Below are 10,719 nucleotides of genomic sequence, written 5' to 3' on the forward strand. Positions count from 1 at the left end.
CCTTTAAGCATAATTTGTAGTTTCTAACAGTCTCTCAGTCTCTCTCTTTTTCTCTGTTTGCTTCTTTCAGCTCACAGTCTGTCCTCTCCAAAAACAAACCCTGCAGTGACGCATTAAACCAACAACTGAGTGTTTGAACAAGGTCTTTCTTCCAGGAATATGAATACTGAATAATCTATCCTCAAAAATCATATCCACATGACTGTGTATGCTGTGTTTTTGTCCCTCTGTGACTGTGCTGATCTTAATGTGTGGTCCAAACTGTGTGGTTAATTTAAACATGTCTTGATAGACGGTGAGTAGCCTTCCTCCTGTCTAGGATAAACACCTATAATACTCTGGCTCCCTTGGCAATCACCATAGCAACAAACCATGGTACCCACGTGAGTTGCATAATAAGATGTTCCCCAAGACCATGGACCATAAAGCCGCGACAAACTAGCTACCCACAGCGATGAACGTGAATCAGAAAATAACCATTCAAATGTCAAATTTCACCTCTGACTCATTCCAGACAATTCTTTTCTAATCATCAATACGGCTTGCATCATACAACACACACTCTCAGATGCACATGCACCTTCTCTCTGTCTCTCCAGACCTTAACAGGTGCTGATGAGCCGCAGTCAATGATTGTAATGAGCTATCGATCACCGTGGGAAAACAGAGGGACAGAGAGGGGTGAGGAAGGTAGGGGGAACCAGAGGACACACACACAAACAGAAGGAGGTGGACTGCCAGAAAAAAAAACTTCAGATGAACTAAATGGAGACAAGCTACCCAAGACAGAGTATCAATACTTGCTTTAATCAAGTCTTTATCTCCTATTGTTCTGCTTAAAATAGAATTTATGGGAATGTGCTTTCTGCCAGCCCAGGTTGAAGGGAACTGTTTCAGTCCAGAGCAGCTTCTGGACTGGCTGATCCGCTCTGGATGACCGTGCAGACATGCTTGTCATGACGGAGTCCTGATGCCAGTGAATGGCACTGACGCAGTATCTCTATTTTCTTGTCTTTTTGTGCTGTATGCATGGAGTGGAGGCAGACAGCTTTAGGGAAGGGGGAGGAGCGTTGTGTGTGTGTGTGTGTGTGTGTCGTGTGTGTTGGCTGGCGTTTCAGATAATGAAATGCAGCAGGGAACAAAGAGCTGGGGGCCCCTATTCTCTGTGCTGCAGCTTCATTTTCACTCCCGTCAGTCTATGATTCTTCCATAGCCTCTTTCTTGTGTACGTGTATGTGTGTGGGTGTGTGTTTATGTTTGTATGAGTAGTTTGTTGTGTGTACCAGTGTCCCCCTCCTCCTCCTGTTAGTATTCTGCATGGCAGATCCCCCTAATGTAATAACTGTGTCTGCATGTCTAATTTACAGCAGGAGAGAGTAAATAGCCTGTGGTTAATTACAGTACGTGTGTGTGTATGTGTGTGTGTGTGTGTGTGTGTGTCTATGCATGTGTCTACACGCGCGTGGGTGTGTCAGAATGATTTATGAGTTGCAAATAGCTACACCAGTGGCCCGTTTCTCCTCACTTAGTTTTTAATCTGTCTTTCCATTAATTTTCCTGGAGACGTTATTATGGTTTTATAACAGTGTGCACGAGGATGCACATGTGAGTGCACGTATGTGTTAATGAGACAGAGGTGTGGACATTGTGTGAGGATTGCGGCTACTCGGGCACCTGAGCTACACTACGCGTTTTTCCCCGTTTCCACCTTTTCCATTTCACTTCCTTCCTTTCCCCTGTTTCTATTTTCCGGTGCTTCATTCACTCTCTTCATTGAGAGCCACAATGAACACAGATCTTTATTGACAGTACATGGTAGAACATGGAAACAGCAGGTCAATCCGTTTAGCCCAAGGGCCGATACACCAATTCACCAATTTGTCAGTGTTAGTTTGAGAGAGAAAAGCAGCTAATCTCTCCTCTCTGCTCTCTATTGATCACACACTTAGACTCCACTTCTCTGTCTAAACACTATTGATTCCCTCTCTCTCTCAATCTCTTTCTCTCTCTCCCTCTCTTTCTGTCTTGCCCTCGCCACATACCACAGCTCTCAACACATCTTCCCTTCGTACACTCTTGACTACTTCTCAGATAAGAGCCAGAATAATGTACATGTACACGAAGCCCTGAGTCACATTTTTGATGAATACTTGGGAATAGTTTAGCATGAACAAAATAAGACTTAGAAGTAATTTCAGTAATACTGTATTATGCATGCAGCTTATCAACTATACAAAGCATTTTAGAGTTTGGTTCACAAGTGTCACAAATTACTGTTCCCTGCTGCGTACTTTCAAACGCTTATGCATGGTCTCATTAAAAAAATCAATTACTTAGCAACCCCTCTACAACGTGAATACAGACCATGATTAAAAACTCACTGCCGGGTACACCGTCTCATGGCTTTGTTTTTCAGTCTCACATCATAGGGTGCACTTGAAAAGGACCACATTCCTGTCAATATGAAGGCTACGTAAAAACTATACAATGATTATCTTAAGGGAGATGTCCCCCAGCATTTTTTTTTTATTCAAATTGAGCGAAGGGTATCTATTTGATTGGATGTATCTTGTGGGGACCCCCTGTCATGACACATTTTAGCTGAGGTGTACGAACTGGTCGTGGAGGCATTGTACTGTAGACAGGAAGATGAAAGAGAGAGGCAGAGCGAAAGATGTGACGAAAACAGAATATAGCATTTATTATATCTATGTCTCTCAAACCTAATGTCAAATGAATGAAATGTAAACAGGGAATCCCAACTGTTACTACACATGCTGTGAAAAAACAGCCATGCACCCATGGGTTTCACTATCCTCCACACATGGCTCTTATTTATAAGACTGGTGCACCACCTACTGGTGATATGATCCCATTACAGACACCTTTAGTTTTTGCAGGTTACAAAACACGGACACATGGCTTGTGTAACTCAAAATCAGCTGTTTGGTAACCAGTACTGAGGGTAGGTGGAGGATCTCGGGGAGTGCTTTATTTTCTCAATGCCTGACTTTAAGCCATGTACTAGATTTATTATAAATTAGCAGCAGTTTTAAGGCATTTTATATCTATAATTTTAATCGTCACCTTTTTTTACCTGAAGATGCCTCCTTCAACTGCGGCTGGTGCCGAAGACAGAAAAGCCTTAGTGAGAAAGATGTTAAGGGAAGTTCTGGAGGGTCGAGAGGATCCAGAAGGGTTTTTCGCCATGTGTGTGTCCGCCCTGGGGCACCAGGAGACCCGGTCACAGTTCCTGTCCCTCATCCAGCCTCTGTCCACGGCCAGCAGCTCCCTGCACTCCACCCTGACCTCCATCTACAAGGAGTATTTCTCTAAGGTCAGCGAGTGTTTGTTGAATATCAAGTTGTAACCGTTTTTAATACACGGGTTACAAAGAATACATTTCAGGAAAGAGCTGTTTTTCTTTTAATAAGACGTGTTTAAAACTCCCATTAAAACAACAAGAACGCATATTATATAAAAATATTTATCTAAAGTTGGTCTGTTGTGTCTTACTTACCCATTTAACCTGCATATAGCGATTCTTCACCTCTACGAGAGGCAAAAATACTCAAAATGTATAAACTGTAGGTGAAGTTATGACGGCTAGCAACACGGCCATATTGAAAATACATTTAATTACATTTAAGTGCCACTTTTATTGACATTTTAACCCTTTTTTGGTCTAGCAGCTCCTGATAAAAAGACCTGGCTCTTCAGTCCCTCCTTTACTGTACTCAGGTAACGCTAGCTTCAGCTTTGTGGTAGCTCCTGCTCCCCCTCACGGTTTTAGTATTGTTGTGACTTTCTCGGACCAAACACACCATAACAAGTAATAAATACAATTAAATATGTATATAAATGGAAAATAAAATACAATTAGTAAAAAACTTAACATTTAATATAACAATATCAATAATTATATGAGCAGAGTGTACAAAAATTAGATTTTAACCATATATATAGGTAAAGGCATACCTATAGCCCTGTATACCTGTAGTAAATACCCAATAATAATTAAATAATTAACAATTACCACCATAAAATCAATAAACCAATATAATCCCTTACACTTACAAGAGATTATATTGCACAGTGCACCATTTTCACTGACCTTTCCACAAACTTGTCCATGTAATGTAATACATAATGTGTACGATAAAATGGGCAGTATTGATACCTTAACAGCAATGTTAATTAAAAATGGACAGAATAAAAGCATGCTTTGGGCTTCTGGGATACTTTGGACAGTTATTTAATGGGAGACCAGATACTTGTTTATTAAAAATGACCTTATTAAACATACGAGTTTTAACCACATAACTCAATGTAAGAGACATTAACACTAGATAGCTTATACGTTTCTCCAACAGTGAGCTTGATACCCCGAAGACTATAAGGAGTTATTTTAACAGTTGTAATAATGGGTTGTTCTGATCAAATTGTAGACTGAAGATGATGAACTGGAACTTGCGTTGGCTCTCTCTCTACTGGAAATGAAAGAGCAGCAGCTGTCAACCCCGGGCCACCAGTCCCGACCTCAGCAACCTGGAGACAGACTGAAGCAGAGAAGCTCTCTTCAACTGATCTCGGTATCTCAGCCACAGGGAAGCAGACACACCCAACTAGTAGATGCAGTTGGCCAGAGAGAAAACACCAACTCACAAACTGAACCCTGGGTAAAGGTAAACCCAACACAGACAACTCGAGAGACTGAGCTTCAGAAGAACACACAAGTTTACAAATATAATAAGGAGGCACCGGAAACAAGTCAGACTGTGTGTGTCTCCTTTTCCAAGCAAGAAATGGTTGAAGAAGGCGACCAAGTAATGGGCGAGGGAGATTTGAATAAATCAGACAAACCAAAACGCTCTAAGAACAGGCGTCAGCGGCGTAAAGGCACTGGCCAGCAGGTTGTGGGTTTGCCTTGTTCTCCATCAGCTCCGCCACCGGTACTGCTCTGGTTCAGGAGGGACTTGCGACTTTGTGACAACCCTGCTCTCAATGGCTCATTGGAGGTTGGTGCACCTGTTATCCCCGTCTTCATCTGGAGCCCTGAAGAGGAGGAGGGACCTGGGATTACGGTGGCTATGGGGGGAGCTTGTGAGTTGACAGAGCACATCACTTCCTTTGGTTGTTGCTGGTCTTGTCTTATAACTTTTCATACAAGACTAAAGCTTATTCATTTGCAAGTTTCCTGACTGTTGTCTAATCACATCTTTTTTTTTATTTGATCACAGGTAAATACTGGCTTCATCAAGCTTTGTCTTGTTTCTGTTCATCTCTGGAGCGCATTGGCAGCCATCTTGTCTTTCTCAGGGCTAGTGGAGAGGGGAAGGAGGTTGGATCTTCTTTGCGTACGCTTAAGCAACTTGTAAAGGAGACAGGGGCGAGAACAGTCTTGGCTAATGCCCTCTACGAGCCCTGGCTGAAGGAGAGGGATAATGTGGTGGTCTCAGCCCTTCAGAAAGATGGTGTTGAATGCCGGATGGTCCACTCGTACTGTCTCAGAGACCCCTACTCTATCAGCACGGACGGTGTGGGACTCAGAGGTTAGTCACAACAGAATTCATTTGATGTATGGAGCTTGTTTAAATATTTGTTTTTAATATTAATGTATGGCAATATAAGCTGATTGTCAATATGTTCATTTTATTGTGAACTCTAGGAATAGGTTCAGTGTCTCACTTCATGAGCTGCTGTAAACAGAACCCAGGACCTGCATTAGGGGTTCCCCTGGACCCTCCTGTATCTCTTCCCACACCTGGCCACTGGCCTCAGGGTGTCTCTTTGGACACGTTAGGCCTGGCACGCATGCCCCGCAGGAAAGATGGCACAACGGTCAGTAACCACTAGCAGAGCAGTCCTGCAGGGACGAGCCATAGCCCAATATACAATTAAGATTAGATCATGAAGTCCTCATAATTTCTTGTGTTCATTTTGGCATTCAGATTGACTGGGCAGCGAACATTCGTAAAGCCTGGGATTTCAGTGAAGAAGGAGCACATGCCCAGCTGGAGGCCTTTCTTCAGGATGGTGAGACACCTTGCATGCACACTGTTAACATATAAACACTTAAAGGACATCTGTGTAGGATTTAGACTCTAAATCCTACACAGATGTCCTTTAAGTGCTCTAAATTTTAGAGGACTCTAGCGGTATAGTTGCAGAATGAAAACCATTCACCTTAGCTTTACCCAAGCGTGTAGGAGAAACTACACTGGCTGTGAAACATGAAAGGCCCCATCTAACGTCCTTGTTTGTTTGGTTTGTCTGTTCTGGGCTACTGTAGAAACACTGGGGGAACCACTCCCTCTGTAGATAAAACCCCGCTTAATTCGAAACGAAAACACAAGAGTATTATACACAAATGAAAACATACCTATGAATATATCTTCCCTGTCTGCCAGTAGGTCCTCCTAAACGTTACACACTGGACCTTTAAGAAAAGAGGAGTTGATCTAACAGCACCTTTTGATTCCCCAATGTATCCTAGGTGTGTATAGATATGAAAAGGAGTCGGGCAGGGCGGATGCTCCAAATACCAGCTGTCTGTCTCCCTACCTTCACTTTGGTCAACTCAGCCCACGCTGGCTGCTGTGGGACGCCAAAGGGGCACGCTGTAGACCCCCGAAGTTCCAACGTAAACTGGCGTGGAGAGATTTGGCTTACTGGCAGCTGATATTGTTTCCTGACCTCCCCTGGGAATCCCTCAGGCCTCCATACAAGGTAGGAATTGGCTACAAATATCTTGACAACACTTGAACACTTTGTTAGATATTAATGCAAAGAAATAATTATATAAAGTTGTCAGTAATTAAAAGGCTGTATCACACTATGAAGAACTATGTTTATAGCAAAGCATTATTCATCCACTGGTAATTGCAGGCTCTGCGGTGGAGCAGTGATCGGGGCCACCTGAAGGCCTGGCAGAGAGGACAAACAGGCTACCCTCTGGTGGACGCAGCCATGAGGCAGCTGTGGCTGACAGGCTGGATGAATAACTACATGAGACACGTGGTGGCATCTTTTCTCATAGCATATCTCTACCTGCCCTGGCAAGAAGGCTATCGCTGGTTCCAGGTGAGACGAACACAGGCATATCACATGCAGCAACACAGTATAATAGGTACTGTTTACTGACTGTATCCACGTATGTTTAAGGACACCCTGGTGGATGCAGATGTTGCCATAGATGCTATGATGTGGCAGAATGGAGGCATGTGTGGTCTGGATCACTGGAACTTTGTCATGCACCCCGTCGATGCAGCAATGACCTGCGATCCCTACGGCAGCTATGTTAGGAAATGGTGTCCTGAACTTGCAGATCTGCCTGATGAGCTTATTCACAAACCCTGGAAATGTCCCGCATCCATGCTTCGACGTGCTGGTGAGGAAGTTATCATCATCTATTGGCTTCTTTAGTTAGTTGTTCAGCTTAAAAAAACAACTTCCTTTCCTTGCTCTCTTCACTGTTTAGGTGTAGTGTTTGGGCAGACGTATCCTGAGCGAATAATAACAGACCTGGAGGAGCGGAGGAGTCGGTCTCTGCAAGATGTAGCTTTGGTGCGGAAGGAGTTTGGACAGTATGTGGATAAGCGCTCAGGCTGCGACTTGGTGCCTCTGCCCCCACGCCTTGTCTCCGAGGCTCTGGGCTTGTCACAAAGGGATGAGGGTGTGGTGACAGCAGGGAAGCAGTTCCTGTTGCCCGTTATCACCCGCATGGAATTCAAACACCAGCTTGAAGATCCAGATGCAGATGCCGCCTCAAATCCCTACAGTGCTGTTCTTAAAGGATACGTGAGCCGCAAGAGGGATGAGACCATTGCCTTCCTTAATGAGAGAGACTTTACTGCCAGTGTGATGTATGAGGGAACCCAGAGAAAGGAGAGGCTGGAGAGTGATTACCGCAGAATGGAGGGACTCCCTCAACCTCCTGCACCTCGGGGCCGAGCCAGACGAACGCCAACAGCAAAGGACAGGTTTTCTATAGTACCTGGTGGGGCGGTCACTTCACTCAAGTGACCCAGAGGTCAAGACTGAAAGTTTACAGGTTCAAGGTGACCAGTTACTAGTAAAATGCACAAAAGTACAAAATGTTACAGAATAATCTTTAAGATGAGGCAAGAACAGGCCAATGTGGATAGAGTGAGGAAAATGCGCTTGTGTTGAAACAATCGCAACAATGTGTGCCAGGGGGTTGCAAAACATTTTGTACGTTAAATATTCAGTATAATCTCAGGTATTGAGCAATGGCGTCATTCTAGGTAACAATACACTTGACGTCAGTGCAGCTTCTTTTCTTAAAGGCCCAGTCTGTATCCGTTTCCCATAAATACACACACACATTGTAGCGTTTGAGTGTTTACAACCTGATGTAAGCAACATCAGAATAACTTATGTCAGTGTGTGAATGAAAATACTTCAGTGAAGTTGGAAGTTTTTTATCAGGTTCCAATTTTGTATTTAGAATTTTTGGTTGTTGGGTTACCTTTTTGTATGAGTTTAAGTGGAAGTATAACTGGGTCTGATTTTAGGCTTAATGGTGTGTATGGTCAGAACAGTGATTGAATGAAACTGTCAGACAAAGCATATCACATGTTCAGTGCCTTACGACAAGGTGTCATTTTTAAAACTGCCCATACTTATAAAGTTTAAACTTTGGAAAATAAAAAGATGAAAGAAAACACAATGTTTCAGGAAATGTTTATTTTCTACTTTACAGGTCCCTTGTCTACAGTGTTGCTGTCAAACATGCAGTGTAGACCAACATTATTATTAATACCATAAAGACCAAAGTGCTTTTTTAAGTCTAACATTGAACATTAGAACAGAAATTCAAGTTTTGACTGAAATGCTTGGACAATTCTATTGACTGAGTCTCAGTCTCTTCTGTTTGAGGATTTGAGGTTGCAATAACTCAACATTAGAGGTTAAGTCAGAGCAGACAGGTCCTCTATAATCAGTCTTTAACAGTAGATAAAGGATTCCTAATGTTCACAGCTCTACAACACTGGCAGGTCAGCAATCTGGAGCTCTTGAGCCCCCCCTGGTGGATGCTAAGTATAGCATTGTAGCTGACCCAGGCACAACCTGTGGGTCTTCCTGCCAGTGGTGTTTGAAAAGGAGAAAGGGGTCATAGCACTTATTAGGAGGTGTTAGGTTAGTCCTCAATGGAGCGGATGTATCTCTCGTAGGCTGCTTCGTCCATTAGAGCATCAAGCTCTGCAGAGTTGGCGATGGTCATCTTCATCAGCCAACCTATGTTGAAAAGGTTAAAATCAAGTTAAGCAATGACTAAAGGAACATATCAGTGCATACTTCAGCCCATTTGTCACAAGTCAAATATTTTTAACATCACTGCCACCATTGGCTTTCTTTTTTCATTATAGTATAAAAATCTGTTTGGGACAGTGAGCCTGCTTGAGTTTGGTAATCCATCCCAGTGAAAAATAGTTCTGTGTTATAGTTAAGTTACATTATGAACCCACAGTAAAAGTATCAGTGGAAAGTGCATCACAATTCAATTATAATGTAATTTCTACAATAGCAAAAAGCAGAGTTTGGTAAGATGGAAAACCACATAAACCAAGTTTCAAGTCCCCAAGTGGATTTTAATATGTGTAAATGAAAGGAAACCTAGTTGTTGTCTGGGAGGTAGAAAAACCACATGAATAAATCCAACTGGTGCTATTGAATGGCTAGCAGTAATTTGAAGATTGGACACCAGAGAAGGGTAAAATTAACTCACCTTAGGATCAGAAAAGTAGAAGATGGTTATTCAGTTCATTTTTAGAATAGTCAAGCATATCAAGTACATATTTTATTAATCTATAAAAGTTATTCCGGTGTCCCCTTTTAATTTTTGTTGGATTACTGCACCTTCTAAAATAAGGACGTACAGTCATTAACTCCAAACCTTTACTTTAAATTTTTATGGAGTAAAAAACCAAAACAAAAGTTTTTCAAAAATTAATATTTTGAGTTTTTGAAGTTACGTAAGCTTATTTGTAAGTTGGTTCCTTTTTTGGTTTATACGATTCAACATGAACAGTTCTTTAAAAACTATACCTCTATAGAATGTCACTTTTCAGAAACAGGTAAAAAGACTGTAAGTACTAACTTATAACGCCAACCCACACCACGCTACTTAATATGTGACTCCAACTTTCCAAAGTTGTTTAACCCTTCAAAAGCAGAATATCCGGGTTAAAGAATAACAATAATTATGGGGAGGATAATATCCTTGTGTTGTTTACAATCTTTTTGAAGATTTTTGACCCAGCCAGGGCTTTTGCCAGAGTTATTGACTTACACTTCTTCCCGTAAAAAGGGAATTAGGCATGTGCCTTAACGTTCCCTCAAATATTTCGTAACAGTGATTTAGAAAAAGTGATTTTAAGGTTAGTTAAAAGCCGAGTCGGAATGGTAACAAAAAAAGGATTAGGAACTTGATAAGTATTGCGTGGACAGGTTTGTCACTGATAGTAGTATGGTGAAAACTTAGAATAACAAAACAACAATATGAGCATTGTTTACTTATACTCACAAACAAACAGGAAAAATAACCAATGTGTGTCCTTTTTGATGCCCTTCGGTTGAATTAAGTAGCTATCTTACTGTCATTTATAAAGCAATAACTAGATGTTACATTCACAGGCAGATAATCGATCATTAGTATGTTGATCAAGTCATTTGTACGGTGGCCCTGAGGTGCAA

General features: G+C 42.0%; 2 protein-coding genes across 3 annotated transcripts in view; one reads left to right on the forward strand and one right to left on the reverse strand.

The window, feature by feature from the left end:
- The first annotated feature begins 2,934 nt into the window (after nucleotides 1-2,934).
- Nucleotides 2,935-8,052, forward strand: si:ch1073-390k14.1 (deoxyribodipyrimidine photo-lyase). Of its 2 annotated transcripts, none has more exons than XM_035664704.1 (9): nucleotides 2,935-3,337; nucleotides 4,449-5,103; nucleotides 5,241-5,552; nucleotides 5,669-5,841; nucleotides 5,952-6,036; nucleotides 6,497-6,729; nucleotides 6,889-7,083; nucleotides 7,165-7,390; nucleotides 7,481-8,052. In XM_035664704.1, the coding sequence occupies exons 1-9, from the start codon at nucleotides 3,104-3,106 to the stop codon at nucleotides 8,023-8,025; spliced, it is 2,658 nt and encodes an 885-aa protein (XP_035520597.1). In that variant the 5' UTR covers nucleotides 2,935-3,103; the 3' UTR covers nucleotides 8,026-8,052. The 2 variants fall into 2 exon arrangements, with proteins under 2 accessions (XP_035520597.1, XP_035520598.1); XM_035664705.1 differs by having other exon boundaries at nucleotides 3,200-3,337; nucleotides 3,690-5,103.
- A 638-nt stretch (nucleotides 8,053-8,690) lies between these two features.
- Nucleotides 8,691-10,719, reverse strand: part of LOC118330234 (glycine cleavage system H protein, mitochondrial-like) — a gene marked incomplete in the record, with an annotated part of 3,034 nt that continues 1,005 nt past the window's right edge. Inside the window, 1 exon segment of the mRNA XM_035664708.1 lies at nucleotides 8,691-9,261. Within this exon segment, the coding sequence (XP_035520601.1) occupies nucleotides 9,164-9,261 (98 nt within the window).

This window comes from Morone saxatilis, unplaced genomic scaffold (genome assembly GCF_004916995.1).
Source record: "Morone saxatilis isolate NCDOM2014 unplaced genomic scaffold, NCSU_SB_2.0 Contig2, whole genome shotgun sequence".
NCBI lineage: Eukaryota > Metazoa > Chordata > Actinopteri > Moronidae > Morone > Morone saxatilis.

Bases quoted from the DNA above. Each gene is read 5' to 3' on its own strand.
- si:ch1073-390k14.1 (XM_035664704.1), top strand. From the start codon at position 3,104: ATGCCTCCTTCAACTGCGGCTGGTGCCGAAGACAGAAAAGCCTTAGTG. The intron at 6,037-6,496 runs GTGAGACACCTT...AATGTATCCTAG, and splicing joins GGAGGCCTTTCTTCAGGATG to GTGTGTATAGATATGAAAAG. The intron at 7,084-7,164 runs GTGAGACGAACA...CGTATGTTTAAG, and splicing joins AAGGCTATCGCTGGTTCCAG to GACACCCTGGTGGATGCAGA.